The sequence below is a fragment of the Equus asinus genome, chromosome 17, assembly GCF_041296235.1.
Source record: "Equus asinus isolate D_3611 breed Donkey chromosome 17, EquAss-T2T_v2, whole genome shotgun sequence".
NCBI classification, from domain to species: domain Eukaryota; kingdom Metazoa; phylum Chordata; class Mammalia; order Perissodactyla; family Equidae; genus Equus; species Equus asinus.
Genome location: NC_091806.1, coordinates 32,882,828 through 32,905,438, shown reverse-complemented (window position 1 = coordinate 32,905,438; position 22,611 = coordinate 32,882,828). Strand labels below are relative to the sequence as shown.

Sequence of the window (22,611 nt, the reverse complement as noted above, 5' to 3'; positions counted from 1 at the left end):
CGAAAAGAAATCTTTCCTATATAACCATACCTACCCATGAAAGTTAAACTGTTTTGGTAAATATTCAACATTATATTTAAAGTCTACAGGCACTGGTTATTAAATAACCATAATCTACTTGCACTGTACCATAATCAAGCTGATCTGTATTTGGTTCTGACTTGCAGATGAGCTGCAATGAACCAGTCTTGGACCTAGAACTTCGGGTGTTCTCTGTGTCACGATGCCGAGAGACAGACGTCCTGCTACTGCTGCGCCAGCCCCGGCTAGGCCTAGTTGCAGCAATGGAAACTTCCTGAGGGAGGGCAGAGTCTTCTTCCTCTTTCTCTTCCTTGGGATCTAGATGAAAACATATACAATTCTTTTTAAGTTTACAGTTAACCAATAACTATCTTTTTATGTCTACTATTAAATACAATCAATGAAAAGATAAATTCTTTTGAGAAAATTCCTCAGGTTTTTATTGAAATAACAGAAACAAGATGAGAGGAAAATTAGACAAAACTTACCCTTTTTGTCATCACTCTATAGAAAAAACTTCGTATGTTGCAAAGTGGTAATTTTATATTGCCTTATCTACTGAAAAATGGAACGCTAAGAGAAGTAGGCAAACTATACCTAAGTAATTTAATTCATGGAATTCTAACCTTTAGATCTAAGACAAAAGAAACTAAGTTGAGTTGAGTGGTCCCAGAAAGAAGAGCAGAACTACGGCATGAAAAAGAATCACAAGTCTAGATGATTTTACAACCAATGTGCAAGGAATTTGTAAAAAGAAATTCCATTATAAGAATGCCTTCCCTTGACCGTATTCAATAATTTCACTTGGAATTACACCATGAATTTGAATTAATCCATAGGGCAAATCATGACAATGTCCAGCTTCAGTGTTGTTCTGTTTCACCTATGAGATGCTACATCCAGGCACACATACAATCTGTTTGTTACCCTATATTTCTCCATGCTTGAAAGGGTAAATGAGGTAATGTAAGGTCATTTCCTCCTGAGTGATAATAAAAAGCTTATCATTAAAAATTCGTGTTCATATCTAGAGTAGCTTATTACTTAGAACTACATTAAGTTAGTATAGTAAAACTGAGCCTATTATGACTATGGAAGATTCTTTACATAATCTCAGAATGGAAAAGGGCTTTCTAAGAACAGCACAAAATTTCAGGTCTTAAGACTGATATACCTGACTACCTAAACATAAAAACAATTTTACATATGGCAAATTCCACTAGAAGCAGTCTAAAAGCTCAGTAGAAAAATGGCAGCTCAGTAAAAAACCTATGGTGAACAAACAACGACAAAAAAGCTCAATCCGCTTGTAACAAGAGAAACTTAAAACGACAGTGCCATAGTACTGTTCCCCATCATAATGGCAATGATCCAAATGTTTGACAACACACTGTATTGGCAGGGCTGTAGAAAAACAGGCACTATAATACAGAAGATAGTGTGTGCAATGGCAAAACCTCTATGAAGGACAATTTAGCAATACCTATCAAAACTTTCAAGTACGAGAAATTTATCCTATAAAACTGCAATCACACTTACAAAATGACTTATGTATAGAGTTAGTCATTATAGGAATGTTTTTAGTAGTAAAAAAGTAGAAAACTATCGGGGGAACTTGTTATATAAATTACGACACATCTAGTCAATGGGCAAAGGCATGGAGTCAACTCCATGACACTTTACTACACACAGAAAAACCCATATGCATATAATACCCAAATATTAGATACATGTATATATATGTTTTACATGTTATATAGATATAGAAATAAATACATATGCGTGTAAGATATATATATGATATATATGGTAACAAAACTTCTGGACAAACATGTAAGAAATTGATAAATACTGGTCTCTTCCAGGGAAGGTGCAAAACTACTTCCAGCAATTCCATCTCTAAATATCTACCCCTAGGAAAATAAACTGGCACATGGAGGTTCATTGTAGCATGTTTATAACAGCTAAACACTGGAAAACAACCTAACCCCCTCCATCAAGGAGGAGAAACCAGGCTGCACTTTCCACACTTTGCTTGGAAATCTTTTCAGCTAAATATACAAGTTCATTGCATAAAAGTTCTATCCAACAGAACATAATTCAGCCATAGTCTCTGCCACTTTCTAACAAGGATCGCCTTTCCTCTACTGTCCAATAACATGTTCACCATTTCCTTTTAAAGCCTCCCCAGATTGCCTTTGACATCCACATTTCTGCATACTGTTTCCTTAAGGCAATCCAGGCTGTTTTTCCGAATAAGTGTCTCAGAACTCTCCCAGTTAGTATCCACTCACCAAAACCATTTCCACATTTTTAGGTATTTTGTTACAGCAAGATACCACTTTCAGTACTGAAATCTGTATTAGTTTCATAGGGCTGCCACAACAAATTACCACAAAGACCTATTTCTCTGCAAAGATCCTATTTCTAAATAATGTCACACTCACAGGTACGCAACACCTTTTTGGGAGAAACAATTCAACTCATAGCATATGGCCCTGCTATCAGACAAAATAGACTTCAAGTCAAATACTGTTATTAAAGACAAAGAAAGACGTGTATATTGATAAGACTGTCAATCAATCAAGAAAATAAAAGAATTATAAACCTATATATACCTAATATATGAAGCAAAAAATGACAAAATTGGAGGGGGAAGTAGGTAATACTAAAATAAGTTGGAGACTTCAATAATTTACTTTCAGTAATGGATAGAAGGACTAGTCCGGGGTTCAGTTAGGAAAAAGAGGACTTGAGCAACACTATAAAAAGATTAAACCTAACAGATAAATAAAGAATACTTCAGACAAAAATAACAGAATACACAATCTTCTCAAGTGCACACAAAAGATTCTTCACAGAAGACCACGTGTTAGGCCACAAAACAAGTCCGCAGAAACTTAAAAAGATTAAGATCATAAAGAGAGGGTGTGGCCCCGTAGCTGGGTGGTTAAGTTTGTGTGCTCTGCTTTTGCGGCCTGGGGTTTCGCCAGTTCGGATCCTGGGCATGGATACGGAACCGTTCATCAGGCATGCTGAGGCGATGGCCCACATAGCACAACCAGAAGGACCCACAACTAAAATATACAACGATGTACTGGGGGGCTTGGGGGAGAAGAAGTAAAAACAAAAAAGGGCAACAGATGTTACCTCAGGTGCTAATCTTTAAAAGAAAATTAAAAAAAAAAAAAAGATGATATAGAGAATGTTCTCTGATCCAATACAATGAAAACAGAAATCGGTATCATAAGGAAAATTAGAAAATTCAAGCGGCCGGCTAGGTAGTGCAGTGGTTAAGTTCACACACTCTGCTTCGGTTGCTTGGGGTTTGCCAGTTTGGATCCCACGTGTGGACCCACACACCACTTGTCAAGCCATGCTACAGCAGGCAACCCACATATAAAGTAGAGGAAGATGGGCATGAATGTTAGCTCAGGGCCAATCTTCCTCAGCAGGAAAAAAAAAAGAAAAAGAAAGGGATTGGCCATGGATGTTGGCTCAGGGCTAATCTTCCTCAAAAAAAAATGGGGCCAGCCCCATGGTCAAGTGGTTAAGTTCGTGTGCTCCACTTTGGCAGCCCAGGGTTTCCCCAGTTGGGACCCTGGGAGTGGACATGGCACCACTCATCAGGCCATGCTGAGGCAGTGTCCCACATAGCACAACCAAAGAGGTACTCACAACTAGAAGATACAACTATGAACTTGGAGGCTTTGGGGAGAAGAAGAAGAAAAAGAAGACTGGCAACAGATGTTAGCTCAGGTGCCAATCTTAAAAAAAAAAAAAAGAAAATTCAAGTATGTGGAAATTAAACAACACACTCTTAACCAATGGGTTAAAGAAGAAATCACAAGGGAAATTAGAAAATACTTAAAGATGAATGAAAATGAAAAAACAACATGCCATAAGTTATTATGGGCTGCAGCAAAAGCAATGCTCAGAGTGAAATTTATAGACTTAAATGGCTACATTAAAATAGAAAAAAAAAATCACGTCTAACCAATAACCTGTTAATTAGGTTATTTGTTGTTTTGGTGTGAAGTATTCTTTACACCTTAAAAAGGAAAAAAAAAAGAGCAAACTAAACCTAAAGCTAGCAAAAGAAAGGAGATAAAGATTAGAAAAGAGATAAATGAAATAAGAAAACAGAAAACCAACAGAGAAAAATCAATAGAACCAAAACTCAGTTCTTTGAAAATATCAACAAAATCGACACATCTTTAGCTAGATTGAGGAAAAAGAAAAGAGAAGACTCAAACTAGTAAAAAACTGGAACACTCTTACAATAAGTGAAGACTGAATTAATAATCAAAAATCTCCCAATGAAAAAAAGCCCAGAGGCAGATTGTTTCGCTGGTAAAGTCTACTAAACATATAAAGAAGAATCAACACTAATCCTTCCCAAACTCTACAAAAAACAGAAGAGGCGGGAACACTTTCCAATTCATCCTATAAGGCCAGGATTACTGATACCAAAGCCAGACAAAGACACCACAAGAAAACTACAGACGAATATCCCTTGCAAACCGAATCCAGCAGAATAACAAGACTATGAAGCATATTAAGACTAAGACAAAGTGAGATGCATCCCAGGATTACGAGGGTGGTTCAAGATATAAAAATCAATTGATTAATATACCACATTAATAGAATGAAGGAAAAAAACTCTACATGATCGTCTCAATTGATGTAGAAAAAGCATTTGACAAAAGTCAACAAACTTTTATGATAAGAACACACAACAAACTAGGAATAGAATGGAACTTCCTCAACCTGATAAAGGGCATTTATCAAAAGCCCAGAGCTAACATACTCAGTGGCAAAAGACTGAAAGCTTTCTCCCTAAGATCAGGAACAAGATAAAGATGCCCTGTTTCTCCACTTCTATTCAAGTGGAAGTTCTGGAAAAAGCAATTAGGCAATAAAAATAAATGGCAACCAAATTGGAAAGGAAGAAGTAAAACTCTATCTGAAGATGAAATGCTATTTCTAAAGAAAATTCTACAGAATCTGCAAAAAGAAAACTATTAAAGGTAACACACAAATTTAGCAAAGTTGCAGAATACAAGACCAACACTCAAAAATTAGTTGTTTTAAATACACCAGCAATGAGAAATCCAAAGAGGGAGTTAAGAAAACAATTCCATTTATAATTTAATTAAAAAGAATAAACACTTAAATATTCCTATGATGGCAATATTACCCAAACAGATCTGCAGACCGAATATAACCCCATCAAAATCCCAGCTTCCTTATTTGCAAAAATTGACAACCTCATCCTAAAATTCATATGAAAATACTAGAGACCTTGATCAGCCAAAACAATCTTAAAAAAGAACAAAGTTGGAGGACTCACTTTATTCTTCCCAATCTCAAAACTTACTACAAAGCTAAAGTAATCAATCAGTATCACAGTGTGGCACTGGCCTAACGACAGACATACAGACCAACGGAACTGAATTCAGAGTCCAGATAGAAACCCATGCACCTATGGTCAACTGATTTTCCACAAGGTTGCCAAGACCATTAATGGGGAAAGAACAGTCTCTTCAACAAATGTTGCTGGGACAACTGGATATCCACATACAAAGAACAAAGCTGGACCCTTACCTTATACCATATACAAAAATTAACTCAAAATGGATCAAAGGGGGCTGGCCCCATGACCAAGTGGTTAAGTTTGCACGCTCTGCTTCAGCAGCCCAGGGTTTCACTGGTTCGGATCCTGGGCACGGACATGGCACTGCTCATCAGGCCATGCTGAGCCAGCGTCCTACATACCACAACTAGAGGGACCTACAACTAAAATATACAACTATGTACTGGAGGGATTTGGGGAGAAAAAGCAGAAAAAAAAAAATATGGATCGAAGACCTAAATGTAAAAGGTAATAGTAAAAATCTCTTATAAGTGAAGAAAATCTATGGAATGGGAGAAAATATTTGTAAGTCATATATCTAACAAGAGACTAATATCCAGAATATATAAAGAACTCTCTTACAATTCAACACCAAAAAGACAAACTACCCAATTAAAAAATGGTAAAGGACTTAAATAGACACAGTGGCGCAGCGACTGTGGAAAACAGCTGGCAGTTCCTCAAAAACATAAGCATAGCATAAATATAAAAAACATAAACGTAAACAAAATTACCACATGGCCCAGCAATTCCACTCCTAGGTGTAGATCCCCAAAAGTAACAAGTATCCAAAGAAATACTTGTACGTGGATGTTCACAGGAATACAACTCATAAAAGCCAAAATGTGGAAACAACCTAAATGTCCATCAAACACCGAATGGATAAACAAAATGAAGTATATCCACAGAATGGAATATTACTCATAAAAAGGAACGAAGTACTAATATGTACTATTACATGTTAAAACATGGATGAACCTTCAAAATATGCTGTATGACAGAAGCCTGGCACGAAAGTCACATAAGTATGATTTCATTTATCTGAAATACTCTTAATAGGGGTAAAGTCGGATTAATGTTTTAAGGCACAAGCAAATTAATGTTTGTTAGAGGCTGAGGAGAGGGCAGAACAGGGAATGACTGCTTTTAATGGGTATGGGTTTTCTTTGGTAGGGTTGAAAATGTTTAGAACTAAATAGAGGTGATGGTTGCACAACACTGTAAATGCACTAAATGTCACTGAATTGTATGCTTTAAAATGGTTAATTTTGTTACACAAATGTCACCTAAAAAAAAAAAAAGAAACACACAAGCCAACAACAACAAAAACAGAGGGGAGAAAAAAACACTATTAGGCTTCCAGAGTAGAAACTGACAATAGGATAACCCATACACTAGGAAAAACAATCACAACCAAATAGAAAAGAGTCAAGTTTCTTCTGTGTGCTACTTCAAAGACAATTTCTGCTTTTTCTCATAATAGCAGTTGACTTCGAGGAGGCTCCTAGATATATAAGTAATAAGAAAAAAGAGAAAAAAAGCCACGGTAGCCTAGGTGAAGGAAGACATCAGGCAAGCCACTGCCTGAGCAACATGCAGGCACAACGAATATAACCACATTCTCGAAAGAGGAAAAAGAGATAAAGTAAGAGTGATTGATACTATGAAGTGAGACAAATTGGTATTACCTGCAAGAACGCTTCTCCTAATTCTTCTAGGTAGTAAAAGACAGCATGATAATTCTTTCAAAACAAGCTAACTCATCAAATTCCAAAAGGTGATAGCCACTTCATCATGATGAAATACTTCAAGTTAGAAGGGTCATCCTAACATGAACCGGTTTTCCTTCAGGTTGCCCCATTTTTCTAACTGAAGTTTAGAGAAATTAAATGACTTGTTCAAGATTACAAAGCTAACACTGATTGTTGGGTGACCAGGGAGTGGCTGGTTGATAGGCTGGGAAGAAACTAGAGTAAAGGTCTTCTCATCTCTATGTATGCAAATATTTACCATTTTTTCTGGGAAACTAACAAGCCTCTACTACAGTATAATAATATTTTTTTCCTTTTTTCTAAATTTATCCTCATAACCATGTCAAGTAATTATTATTACTCTTATCTCTACAGGTGAGGAAAGCAATTAACTGATTTTCCCAGGCTCACATATTAAGTTGTGGAGCTGGGATTTTGAACCCAGGTATATCTAAGTCCAAAGTCTATATTCTTTCTACTATACCACACCTAACCATATAGAAGTGAAACGGGAAAGTGCCAGTCCAAAGGCTTAATTCAGATTTGGCTCATTTCCACCCAGACATAGGTTCAAGTGCCAAGACAGGGAGCCATTTATGTAATATACTGACCTAAAAGACCAAAGGAAGTTTTATTATTCCATGAAAGTGAATTTTTAATCTAAAACTGCATGTGGTATTTCTTTATGCTTCAAAAGAGAACTGGAGGAATTTTTTAATGATTAAAAACAGAAAAAAAGCTGAGAGATTTTCAAACTTTTAATTAAGAAATTAAAGTATTTATATACTTTAATCTGATTTATTCATTTTTATTTATTTATTTATTTTTTAGAAAGATTAGCCCTGAGCTAACATCTGCCACCAATCTTCCACCTTTGGCTGAGGAAGACTAGCACTGAGCTAACATCTGTGTCCATCTTCCTCCACTTTTTATATGTGGGACGCCTACCACAGAATGGCCCATCAAGCAGTGCCATGTCCGAATCCAGGATCCAAACCGGCGAACCCTCGGCCACCGAAGCAGAATGTGCACACTTAACCGCTGCACCACCGGGCCAGCCCCCTGGTTTACTCATTTTTCAATCAACAAGGGTATTTATGTTTATAAATATGTTAATACTTAATTTTTTCTTTCTTGTTCTAGTCATCTCTTTCATCATTTACTACATCTATGTTTTTATTTTCTTTCTTACTTATTTCAGACCAGACATGAGCTATTGGAGTACTGAGAAAGGAAGTAAGGAATAAAAAATATTAATGAGAGTTTACAAAATTCCTACAGACATTAAAAGTGTAGGGCAAAAAAAATTAGAATCACAAAGTAGCGCCATTTAGTTTCAGAGTACAGTCAGGTGTATTAGTTCTGTCTCAAAAGACTTTGCTTAGGGATAGGTTTGAGAAGATGAAAGGATACTTTCTCTTTGAAACTGTGGCTCTCAAAATGAATGTTCATTAACTTAATGGTCTCTATAGCTAACAATTAGCTCAAAATTTAGCATTTAAGTTTGAAAAAATATGGCTGGACTCTCAAGGATAAGTGCTAGCGAGGTGAAAAACGAGAGGAAGTAAGACAGAAGAGCACATGTAAATACCATGAGATGGGAACTGAAGTAAGATGACCAAAATGACTGGAGCTGAGAGAAGAGGACAAAAACTGTCATCATTTATAATGTTGCTGAGGAGGCAGGAAAGAGTCTAATAAAGAAGGTCCTTGCAGGATTTTGGATTTTACCCTAATAGCCACAGAAAGCCAGAAGAATTTACAAAGGAAGGTGTCACGATCAGATTTTCAGTTTTAATGTTCACTCTGGTTGCAGGCTAGAGAATGATCCAGGTGGGGGCAAGACTGATTTCAAGGAGACCAGCTTAACGTCTACTGCAACAGCCTAGGCAACAAATAATAAAAGCTTGAAAAAGAATAACAGCATTGGAAATGGAAAGAATTAGAGATGTGAAATACTTAGGAGACAGAGCAGACAGCACAAGAGAATGACTTAATAAAGGGATAGAGGAGGACAGAGAGAGGGGTCAGAGATCTATGATCTGAACAATTGGATGGATTGTGGGAGCATTCACAGAAGAAAATAGTTTTTCTTGCTTGTTTTGAGGAGACAGTAGAGATAATGTGTTCCATTTTGGACATGTTAAATTTGAAACGTCTGCCGAGTAAAACCACAGTTGGCCTGAAAGACAGAGGAGGGAGTCTGTGCTACATATATAACATTGGGAATCATCAGCATTATGGTCTAGATTCAGCATGGTCCACATAAAACGTCATTTTCAATATTTATGAAATGTGTTTTTAGCTATTTCTAATATCTGACTTATTCACTGATTTTTCTCTTCCAGTAGCACTTTAGTACTGTAAAATATATTTTAAAAACATACCCATACTACAATTTTGCTTTGTTCAGGCCATTCTTTCAATCCATGATGGTAAAATATCTGAGTATCTGAGACATGTTAAAAAAAGCTGTATTGAAGTATGGGTGTAACATTGACATTGAGGGCATGTTGAGGAAAAAGCAGAACTAGTGCTGCAAAAACAGAAAAGCTCAGAGATTTGGGGGTTAGGAAATATTATAGAAGAAATTTGGGGGTCTACCTAAGGAGAATTGTGACTAATAACACTATGAAAGTATAATTCATCTACATTGTAGAGGCTCTGGATCCAAGCTTAAGAAATATGAAGTTAGGGCTGGCCTGGTGGCGCAGTGGTTAAGTTTGCACGTGGCGCTTCTTGGTGGCCCAGAGTTCGCCGGTTTGGATCCTGGCTGCAGATATGGTGCCGCTTGGCAAAAGCCATGCTGAGGTAGGCATCCCACGTATAAAGTAGAGGAAGATGGGCATGGATGTTAGCTCAGGGCTAATCTTCCTCCAAAAAAAAAAAAAAAGAAAAAAAAAGAACTATGAAGTTAGACATTTGGTAGAGAATCTCTGAAAGTTTTAAAGTAAGAATTAGTTACATAACTTGAATGGAGATGGAGAAGGAGCTAGCCCATGATGGGCTGATAAGAAATGGGAGGTGATTTGAGAGATGGAAATTAACGAGACCAGATAGGATGCACTGTAATAGTACAGATCTAAAATTAATAAGGGGCTTACCTAAATACTGTTAATGATCAAATGGTTAATAGAGTGAGGAGGGGGTTGGAGGGGGATGACACAAAACAGGCAGGTAGACCTTCATCGTGGTAAGATACAGAGGTAAGGAGGAAAAAGGCAACATGGATTATCTGGCTTCAGGCCCTGCTATTCCACTAAAATAGCTATTGTTAAGGTTCCCAATGTCTTCACATACTTAAATCTAATTGACGTTTTTTAGTTACCTGACTTATCATCTTTTGACAGTTGGCTTTCATATCACACTTTCTTGGTCTTTTTCCTAACTCCCTGGCTTCTCTTTTCCTTGGGAGCTTCTCCTCCTCCTCCTCTCACTGTCCTTTATACAGTCATATGTTGCTTAACAATGGTGATGCGTTCTGACAAGTGCATCCCTAGGTGATTTCGTTGCTGTGTGAACATCACAGAGTGTGCTGAAGGGGAACAAAATTTCCCACCCCAAAACACATCTCTCTAACATGAAGATTATTTCAGGCTTATTATTTTTAAGAAACAAAACACTGAGAAAGTTTTTCTTGTTACCTCCCCCTTAACTGCCTAAAAGAATTCAGATTAAAAAAATATGTCTCAAACAGATTGATATACATTTTTTGTCTCTGCTTCCTCTTAAAATGACAGAAAAGGGCTAAAAATGACCAAGGCTAACAAAGTCAAAGTCAAAGGAACACAAAAGGAGACAATAACAACTCTGATTTCACTTCAACAAAATTTTAGAAGACTAAAACCAGGATAGTGATAAATGACTTTAAACATCAAATAAAGTTTAAACTTAAACTATAAGTGGGGAAACAAACAAGTAACAAGCAATATATGTATAGACATTTTAACCACTTCAGAAAGGGTCAGGAATTGGAATCACAGTGTGCCTCTGAAAGTGGGGATGCAGGGTAGGACTGAAAAAATGAAGAGCAGTTTGAAGATTTTAAAAGTAGTCTGAACACCCAATCCCCTTTCTCCCATGCTGCCAGCAACTACCCCTCCACCTGAATGGAGACTTACCACTTAGGAGATGTTAAACCACAAAGGCTCTGGTATCAACAGTTTCAGGTGAGGGCAGACTAGGGATAATTAAATGGAAGCAAAAATAATAAATGTTGAAGACCCTCCTCACCGACCTCACACCTACCACATGTACCAAGATACAAGAATTCCTCTCTGAAGAAACTGAAATGACCCATAAAAAGACTATTCCTACATCATCCTTTAATAGAGAATAGCAGGTCTAACCTGTGCACACAGACCTTCCAATCAGCATTTTAGTACTTTACTCTAAAAATCAAAAGAAAATTAGGGAACACCCAAAACTTAAGGAAAATTTCTAACAGAAGAGGCTAAATAAACAAATGGGAAAAAAACTTGAAAGAAATGGGCAATTCAAGGTACAGAAAAACATATATAAATATATCCTCAGATAGGAGGCTAGTACATCATTAGATTAACAACAGTAATACTATTTAACAAAGTACACTCAAAAAAAGCTCTTGGAAATTAAAAATATAAGAAAAAAAAAACCCGTGAAGAAAAGATGTGAAGTTAAGCTGAGAAAATCTCTGAAAAAGTAGCATAACAATACAAAGGGTTAAGAAATGTAATGAAGTATAAAATTAAAGGACAGAGAAAGCAAAAGTGATGAAGTTAAAGAAATAACATAAAATCTGATATAAATTAAGAATAATTTATTTATTTATTTATTTGGTGAGGAGGATTGGCCCGGAGCTAGCATCTGTGCCAATCTTCCTCTATTTTATGTGGGATGCTGCTGAAGCGTGACTTGACAAGTGGTGCTAGGTCCTTGCCCAGGATCTGAACCTTCGAACCCTGGGCGGCCGAGGCAAAGCGTGTGAATTTAACTACTATGCCACCAGGCCAGCCCCTATAATGGTGAATTTTATGTGTCAACTTGGTTAGGCTATGGTACCCGGTTGTTTGGTCAAACATCAATCTAGAAGTTGTTGTGAAGGTAGTTTTTTTAGACACGATTAAGACTTAAATCAGTAGACTGTGAGTAAAGTAAATTACCCTCCATAATGGTGGGTGGGCCTCATTCAATTAATTGAAAGTGTAAGAGCAAAGATAGGTTTCATGAAGAAGTAACTTGGCTTCAAGAATGAACACAGAAACCCTTCCCTAAGTTTCCAGTCCTGTGAGTTTTGGACTTCAGACTGTATTATCACCTCTTATCTGAATTTTCAGTCTGCTAGTGTGCCCTATGGATCTTAAACTTGACAGCCCCCACAACTGCATGAGGTAATTCCTTAAAATAAATTATATATATAGTCTATTGGTTCTATTTCTTTGAAGACCCCTAATACACACTCTGGTACTGAAACTGGTTCTAAAGGAACAGAATCTTACTGATTAGTTTTTTAATTGGTTCTCTAATCTGATTAGATTTAAAGGCACTAATATGACTCTTATTTCCAGTAGTAAAGAGAGCACTGAAAGTCCACGGCATGATGTAACAACAGAAATAAGCAAAATATCACCAATGGATACTTCTAAATCAAATACTTATAGTAAGAGGAGAGGTTCTGCTGATCATGCATTTGATACTTTGGGACATTTCAAACCGATGAGTTATAATGAAAATGGCTGGTTGCTCCTAATTGTGCTGGACAAAGTGGGGAGAGAAAAGGGTGTGCTCAGAGGTTCAAATTCCCAGCTCAAGCACCACATAAATGACCTGGAAGTTTCTATGCCTGCCCTGAAAGAAATCCTTATTTCCTGTACCTGCAAAGCTAAGTTTCCTGAAAACCAAACCCAGAGTCTCACCAAGGCCAACCTGGCTACAGGCACTGCTGAGTGCCTATTCTGCCAGCAGCAGACATCAACAGTGACTCCCTGATATAGCACCATTCCCCAGGGTGATCACACAGCTACCTGGTGGCTAGTTCATTTCATCAGACCACTTCCATCATGGAAGTGGCAACGTTTTGTTCTTACTGGAACAGACACTTACTCTGAATATGGATTTGCCTTCCCTGCACCCAATGCTTCTGCCAAAACTATCATTCATGGACTTACAGAATGACTTATCCACAGTCATGGTATTCCATATAGCCTTTCTTCTGATCAAGGAACTCACTTCACAGTAAGTGAAATGCAGCAAGAGACCCATGTTCATGGAATTCACTATGCGTGTTACCACATTCCCTACCATCCTGAAGCAGCTGGCTTGACAGAATAGTGGAAGGGCAATAACAAACATGGGTGAGGTTGTAGAGAAACAGAAGCCCTCATCAACTGTTGGTGAACATAAATATCACAGCCACCCTAAGAAAGTGTTTGCCAGTTTCTTCAAGTTAAACCTATATTTACCATACAATCCAACAATTCCACTCTTAGATGTCTACCTGAAAGAAATACAAACATTTGTCCACTCAAAAACTTGCCCATGAATATTCACAGTATCGTTATTCGTGATAGCTAAAAAGTGTAGCAACTGGTGAACAGATAAATCAAATGAACTATTTCCATACAAAGGAATGAAAATACTGATACATGCTACAACATGGATTAACCTCAAAAACATTATGCTAAGTGAAAGACACCAGACCTAAAATAAAAAAAACATATATTGTATGTACAAGTCCGTTTATATAAAAACATCTAGAAAAGGCAAATCTATCTAGACAGAACTGTACACTTGAAATGGGTGAATTTTAAGTATGTAAACTATGCTTCAATAAAATTTTATTAATAAAATATGCATTGTAGCACTAGTAATAAAGATCACTAACTGAAATCTACCCAAATGCCCATCAACAGTAAAATGGGTAAACTGCAATATATTTCTGCAATAAACACTATATAGCAATAAAAATAATCTATAACAAACACCATATAGAGGAATGTCACATAATGGTGAGCAAAAGAAGCCCTACACAAGAGTACATAATGCATTATTCCATTTACATACAATTCAAAAACTGGCAAAACTAATTTGTGCTGTTAAAAGTCAGAATAGTGGTTACACTTGGGGGAGGTTAATCACATTCTGTTTCTTGAGTTGGGTGATGGTTACACCACTGGGTTTGCCTTGTGAAAAATCATGAAGCCGCATACTTAAGTGTACTTTTGTGTATGTATGGTATATTTTAATACAGTTTCTTAAAAAAAAGTCACCTGCAACCCAGAAAAAACTGTGAGAAATATCAAACGTCCTTCCATCAGGTAGAGGCTAAATCAGTTATAAAACACACGTGTAATATGTTTGGATGCCCACAAACTATCTATTCACTTTTTTCTCTTAAGAATCCATCCCACTCTTAGAAACATGGTGGGATTCCTGATTAGTGTAAGGTAATGGTTTTCAAAGTGTAGTTTGTAAACTCCGAGGGGTCTCCAAGATCCTTTCAAGAAGTTTTCAAGGTCAAAACTCTCCACAAAAAAACAATTGTGACTTGGATTTGGATTACATTGCATTTGTAGATCATTATGGGGAGAAATGACATCTTAACAATATTGAGTCTTCAATTCAATGAACGAGGTATACTGCTCCATTCATTTAGGTTTTTAATTTCCCTCAGCAATATTTCGTACTTTTTAGTGTGTAAGTATTTCACATCTTTTGTCAGATTTATCCCAGAGTATTTCAGACTGTTTGATGTTGTTCTAAATGATATTTTTAAATTTTATAATTTCAATCTTTTGTTGCTCATATACAGAAATCAACTGATTTTTGTATGCTGTGGGGTAAGCTTCAAGATGCCTTGCAGCTTTTGGCACACTGTCCTGAGACCACCATGACACGAAAATGACTGAATTGAAAGACCAATGAGGAGAGGGAATGGCCCACCTGAGAAATAACAAATTGTTGTATTTTAAATCACTAAGTATTGGATGGTTTGTTATACCTGGACAGATAACTGATACAAGAGTTTAGGGAGAGACATAGCAAAGAAAACAGGGTTGAGAAATTCTACAAACATAATCATCCAATAAGAAGCTAAGCTACAAGTTTGGAGTTTAACTAGGATCAAAGAAGCAAGTCAGGTTTAATAAGGCAGGCAGGCAGAAGATGGAAGTACAGTTACCTCTAAGAGAATTAACCGCACTGAAGCTAAAGGGGTCTTTGCCTGGATGTACTGTAGTTAAATCCATCTGGCTAGTTTTAATTCAGAGGAGACTGATCCTTCTTGGACTTAAAAAGGTCAGGGGGCATTAAATCAGATCTAATTCCTTTATGTCAGAGGTTTGTGGTCCACTCAGAATCATGTCAATGAGAAGATAATGTTATGCCCTAGTAAGAGATGAGTGTCTCTTAGAGGTTTCATATTCTTATCAGTTGAATCTTAAGTTTGCCCACTCAGGACCCTAGGTTTGCTCTGCTTCAGTTTCCTCCCACTAGAGCATTCTGCTGCAACTCTCAAGTGGTTCTGGCAGGGAAAAGGATCTCAATATAAAATAATTACCGTGTATAAAAGAATAAAATAACTGTTGAGAGGGTTCTTATATAAATTGAATTGCAAGTGGCAAATTGTTATAAAATTTCTTTGTATGTAAGGGACAGAAAGACTCATTTATCTGACTGATAAAACATTCCATAACTGAAACGAGCTGATAATCAAGGCTTTCTAAGCCTGTGTCACAATCTACATATATCATAAATGAGGTATGTCTGTACTTGTAGGAGACTAGAGCAGAGAGGAAGAACCACAGGTCTGGAGGTTTGAATCAGAAAAATGGTTTAAAGTATATGGGGCATTCTCAACAAGGAGTAAGACGTTGAGATCATTCTCATACTGAGAGAAATAATTTAGTTCCTGCTACCTTAAGATAAAGGGCTAGGAAGGAAATAAAATAGATAAAATGCTTATCGAATGGGGGCTGGCCCCGTGGCCGAGCGCTTAAGTCTGTGCGCTCCGCTGCAGGCGGCCCAGTGTTTCGTTGGTTCGAGTCCTGGGCACGGACATGGCACTGCTCATCAAACCACGCTGAGGCAGCGTCCCACATGGTACAACTAGAAGGACCCACAACGAAGAATATACAACTATGTACTGGGGGGCTTTGGGGAGAAAAAGGAAAAAATAAAATCTTTAAAAAAAGAAAAAATGCTTATCGAATGTACGGTCAGCCATTTGAGACACGAGCACTATTACAATAGCCAGAAACTTGAGTTTCTGAAACCCGATCTCTCTACTGTGTATTTCTATAGTTAGCTCTACTTTGTTTTCCATGAATAATTAGTACTAAGAGTCCATTTTGAAATATTAGCCAATATCAGCAGTATTAAGAGAAACAAGGGAAACCGAGGCTTAAAAAAACCCCACGTATTTAAGATGAATATTGTTTAAGGATACTGGAAATGAGAGAATATGAAACAAAAGTATTCCAACACAGGAAAAATGAAATAATCTGACGAAATTAAAACTATGAAAATTGTTAAAAATAAATAAATTCTAACTTTTTAGGAAAGGAGGAAAGCTATAATCTGAAAATTAGATTAAATCAATAAAAAACAAAAACTGAGGATGTTTCAGGAAAGAAAAAAATACCAAAACAAGCTAACATTTTATTAATAATTCCAGATAGTATGCTGATTATAAACCAGATAAGGCAAACAGTCAAAGCTCTAAACAATCTAAGTAAATTCCCAGATCTGTTATGAACTCATTTGATGATTCTGTCTAGACAATCTTTTCCAAATATCACTACATAACAAGAAGAGTAACTGAAAACAGTAAAATGATTCTGAATAAAAGATGAGACCTCAAGTTTAACATAATCAAATTTTCAAGCACCCAGTACTCCAAAGTAGGTTTTCCATAAACTCTAATTTTATGAGATATTCTTAAAAATAACCAAAAAAAACGAGACGGGGAAGGTCTTACAGTCAATTAAGTTACGTAATTGCTGCATATTTTGGTATTTACATTGCATATTACCCCAAATCAAAGTCTCTCAGAAGTCCTGGAATAAATCATCTAACACTGATGACTCAAGCACTGTCCACATTTATTTGAGTCTGTAATATTTATTATTATTATTCCATGAAACACTTGAAACACACTTTAGTAAACGTTAAGATACTACAGTCTCCTTTTTTATGTTGTATCTTGGGCAGTTTTAGTCAGAGGGTCGAAAGTTAAAGAAATTACTATTTGTGAATCATGTAACACTGGGATTATTAATAAATTACATTTAGACAAACCATCACTTTACTTCATTACCATAAGTATAACACTGGTTCAAAACAGAGGGAGCAGAAAGAAAATATAAAGGCAAGTTAAAAATGAACTAGGCAGGCTCTGTCCTTCAAAATTTCTGCTCCACAATGATGATGATAAACCTTGGCAGTAGTAAACTAAGCGTTCACATTTTAAGCTTTTTCCTTTTTGCTTCTTGTTTGTGGAATGCTCTTCATTCAGATATCTACCTGTATATTCAGGTATGAGCTCAAATGTCATATACTCAAAGTGGTCATCCTTTGCCATCTTATCTAAACTTAGCCTCCCCACCTCCAACTTCATCAAATATATTACACTCTTTTAATTTCTTCACCACACTTATTTGATTACCAGTACAACCCAGTATCTAGAATGGTGCTGGACACACAGTGGATGCTCCACAATTACCTGTTGAATGAATAACTAAACACTATTTTTACAAAGCAACTTTTCATTTGTTTTATATATTACCATCAGGATTAAATAAATGAAGCAGAAACAGGGACCAACATTAACATGCTTCTTTACTACTATTTCAGTTTGAAAAATGAACATAGCACTTGGCAATTTAATAATTTGAAAACAATAGTAAGTTGCTTTTGTGTGTGTGGAATATTATTTATTTGTTCAAACACGTCAAAAGTTTTACCCGTAGCTGAAGGAAAGCATATAATTTCAAGTCATTTGGAGTAAATAGAGTAAAAGCAAGCCTGAAAACATCTTTTCAATATTAATAAAACAGAGATAGTCATATCTCTAGAAAATATCAAAAAGTGTCCAAAGTTTTGAAAAAACTTCAACTTCTGGAATAAGCATGAGTTACTTCAGTTAAAATTCAGGAGACTGAACATGAAAACTATTCTAGAGTAACAGAATAACTTTTTGAGAAGTTAAATGACAAGGCAAAGAACTGAAGTGAATTCTAAATACTAAACAGCACAGGAAAAGGTGACCACTACAGTCCTCATTTCTTTATTCACTGATCTAGTTGTATAAATGTAGGTAAGATACAGTTATGTACCTATATACTGTTCATAGACTTGAACAGCTACCGTGATAGGTAAACTAATGAAAAGATGGAGATGGGAGTTGGAGAAAATCTATTTTTTCAAAATTTTACAAACCTAATAGGTACCATTTATTGAGTGCTCACTGGATTTCAGGTACTGAATTATTTGCAATAAAAGGCAGAACTTGAATTCAAATCCTGAGTTCTAACACTAGATCCAGAGCATTTAACTAGTGGGATTGATTTTGAGTTTGAATTACCCATAATGCAGTTTTAATCTCTTCACAGCTGCGTAACTACATAACATGCCAATTTCTGGTTTAAGACATCTGCACAAAGGGCAATTAAATTAATATGCAACAGGGGTTCAAAATTTCCACCACATTATGAGAGTTCTCAAGGCAACCCAAAATAACTTCTTTAGACGTACTCTTTAGACACATGAGGTAATTTCAGCTCTGATAAAGGAAGGTTGGGGTTTTAGTTTTTGTTTTAATAAAAACTGCTCTGGTACTTGATTGCTACCTCTCTCTACATTTTCTCCACATCATAAAATTCCCAAGATGATCTCTAAACAATAAACACGAGAGCTTCCATTCTTAGCAGACATACCCTATTTTCTAAGTATCAACAGCAACAAAACCAAAAACTTGCTAGACAAAACAGTCATGGAAAGATTTCTACACAAAAAATTTGCCTAGTGCAATATATTTCTGCCTTGTATACTATGAAAAACTAGCTTCAGATTCTAAAATTCAGAGGAAAAAGAAATCTGATCATTAACATCTAATTATTTACAAAGCAGCCACCAATTCAAGTTACTGGCTCCTAATCATACTGTCATTCTTCTCCATGGCATAAAATCCAGATTTTAAACTTGTTTTATGTATATTCTCAAAGCATTATTTATGAACAGAAAAGTCTTCATTAGGAATAATATATATATATATAACACATACATAATAAGTTAACTGGTCAACCCACACTTATTAAGTAAATTCCCATCAGGACCGGGCCAAGATCAGACAAATAAATGAGAGATGCTTAAAAGTATATTTGTTCCAGTTTTAAGAAGGATGCTGTGTATTTGAACTTAGCATCAAGGAACACAGCCAACAACCAGATAAAAACATGTAATCAATGAGCACCTGGCCCAACATGATGGGGCAATGTTAATAACCCAATCTCCAAAAACAGAATAGTCTTTTTAAAAAACTGTTTAAAAAGAAAAAAGTGAACATTAGCTTCCCTTTAATCCAGATAAGCAGAAGACTACATTCAATACATATATCTGGTTTGCTAAAACACTTTAAAGAGAAACAACCTAATGACCCCATTCAATTATTCAGCAGGTTGAAATCTTAGAACACTTCTTTCCACATTCTTCAAACTGCATTTATAATTTGAGTCTCCACCAGCATCAAGATTTTGTCTACATTTTACTCTGTACTGTGTATCATTCTTCTTTGTTACTTTGGTAAAAAACTCACTAGCTTAAAAAAAACTGCCATAAATTGACATCAAATAATCTGATTTCCCATTATTAGGTTTCTAAATAAAGCCAAAATGATCCGATTGTCCAAACCTGTTGTTATCTAAATAGGTTTGATCTACTCCAGTAATTCTTTACTAAATAAAAGTCATTTTTAAATGGGAACAATTTGAATTATCAGGCTGAAGCCTATTCTATTTTCTATCAGATTATTAGATAATCTGTAACATACATGAGAGGTAAGAATGATCAAGTCTTACCTTTGTCAGTTGTTACTTTTTCTATGCATCTGAAAGAAATGAGAATCAAATATTAAATAAACAATCTTATACACTTTCCTAAAACACAAATATTTATCTCTTTCATGTTCATCGCCAGAGTGATGCAGAAAGCACCTACAGCAATGCTGTCCAACAGAACTTTCTGCAGTGATGAAAATATTCTCTATCTGCACTGTTCTATACGGTAGTTGCATGTGGCCACTGAGTACTTGAAATAGCTAATGTAATTTAGGACCTGAATTTTTAATTTTTATTAATGTAAATTTAAACAGCCACATGTAGCTACCATATCTGACAGCACACAGAGTATCATTTCAAATAGTTGTTTTTAACTGTAAAAATGTATTAATACAAAGAAAATACTGCTAATTTTATGTTAAGTGGTTATATAATACAATGTCCTTATTTTACACAAATGCAGTAACTAGGGGTAAAACGAAATAATGTTTGAGATGTCCTCTAAAATACTTCTGCCGAAAGAAGAAGAAGGGCAAAGGGAATAGATGTAGCAAGCATAGTAAAATCTCCATAACTGTTAAATCTAGGTGACAAATACTGGGGTTTCATTATACTGTTTTCTCTACTTTGTGTATATTTCACAATTTTCATGATAAAAACTGAATGAACCTAAAAGAAAACCCTAAAATTATTCTTTTATTAAACCCAAGTCAAAATCTATTTCTACAAAGGCAATACTGGACTTCAGAAATAAATATAACTTGCAACTACACAACTAGCAATAGTAAAGAATTTAACGTTATAAACTACTGACTTAAAAAATATTATTCCCATGTTTTTAATTTGGGAAAATTTCTATCATACATAACTGCTGTGTACAGTATAATGAATCTCCCTCTAGCTATTAACCCAAATTCAAATGGTTGACATGTCTTGGATCTTTACCATAAAGGTGCCCCACAATACCTCTCAGCAGTACAAAGTTTTCTCCTCTGTTGAAAGTAAACCTAATACAAATGAAGACTCTTGTGTCACAAAAGACTATCCGAGCAAATACAGAAGCCAGGGAGTAATCCAAATTCTGTTTAGAATGTTTAGAATGTTTAGAAAGAATGTTTAGAATGTTTAGAAACAATAACTATGATTTTCTTATTCCACATATTTTTTAAAAAGCTTGGTATTATAATTTTAAATTGTATTACCAATGTCCCAATTAACAATTAACACAACATAACTGGCAATCATTCTAACTCTAAATGAAAGTACAGAATAACTGCTAAATTTTGAGACATTATACAATAAACTTTCCAAAAACCTTCTGGAATGGTTCAATGTTTCTATTATCATATTGATCACGAGAGGAAGAAAATTCAGGATTTTAGTCTTGTACAATACTAAAGGCTTGTACTGAAGCATTCTCCATAGAGCCATAAAAGTTTTTTCAGTTCAGAATATTACCGTCTCTTCATTCTCACTATCCATGACCCTCGCCTTTTCCTTACAAGAGGAAAGAGCAAGAAAGTGTCACCTAAAGGTTTACTGCCATTTCACCTTTAGCAAGAAAATAAAACAAAAATAGAATTCCACGTATCACAAAATAGAAAAATATATGTTTTCTTCATTTATAATCCATCTGAACCTGCAGGAGTACTTCTAAGAATACTCAGTTTTGGCCAACAGGGTTACTCAACAGCTAACCTAAAAGTTTAAAAAAGTATTTATTGAAGTTTTAAATTCTGAAACGCACCATATAAACAAAGGAGTTATCATAAGGTAGAATGAAAAGAATCCTTTTGCATTTTAACCTAGTCTAACAATTACACTGTTTGCATATTAGTAGAAAGAATGGATGTTTTAACTTACGAATCAGAAAAAAGTTGGTGGAATATATATTTTTTTTAAAAATTATATTTCAAAAGAAGATGTTTATATACTAATCTAAGGATCTTAACTCTGGGGTTTATTGGCTAAAATAAGACAAACGATGAGCCTAATTCTTAGATAGTACTGATACATAACCTTTCTCCAAATTTGGCTTACCTTTCCTTACTATTAGCCCGTAAGTTTTAATTTATAATGATTCCAGCATTTAACTTTGTGCGTTTCTCTTAAACACATTTACTGAAAATTTTTTTTATTTCTCTTCACAAAGATGTCCTGCTCTTTTCATTTAACTTCCAAACATTTCAATGCAAATGGAAAAGTTGTTATAAGCTTACGAAAGTTTATAAACTGTAACATAACTATCATCTAACTACAAAGATCATTTCACAAATCATAAATTATCAGTTACAGATGAAGAAGCAGATTTAAAGAAGTGACTTGCCCAAGGTCATATGGTGAAGCCAGGACCTGAAACTTTCTGACTAAAGTCCAATGCTTTTCCCACTAT

General features: G+C 35.6%; 1 protein-coding gene across 2 annotated transcripts in view; it reads right to left on the bottom strand.

The window, feature by feature from the left end:
- The window catches only part of ZFP91 (ZFP91 zinc finger protein, atypical E3 ubiquitin ligase), a 37,314-nt gene that overhangs the window by 10,967 nt on the left and 3,736 nt on the right, over window positions 1–22,611 (bottom strand). For both annotated transcript variants that reach the window (XM_014827202.3, XM_014827203.3), the window contains exons 2-3: window positions 20,241–20,269; window positions 130–339 (exon numbers count right to left, since the gene is read on the bottom strand). In XM_014827202.3, the coding sequence (XP_014682688.3) occupies window positions 130–339; window positions 20,241–20,269 (239 nt within the window). The remainder of the gene's footprint in view (window positions 1–129; window positions 340–20,240; window positions 20,270–22,611) is intronic.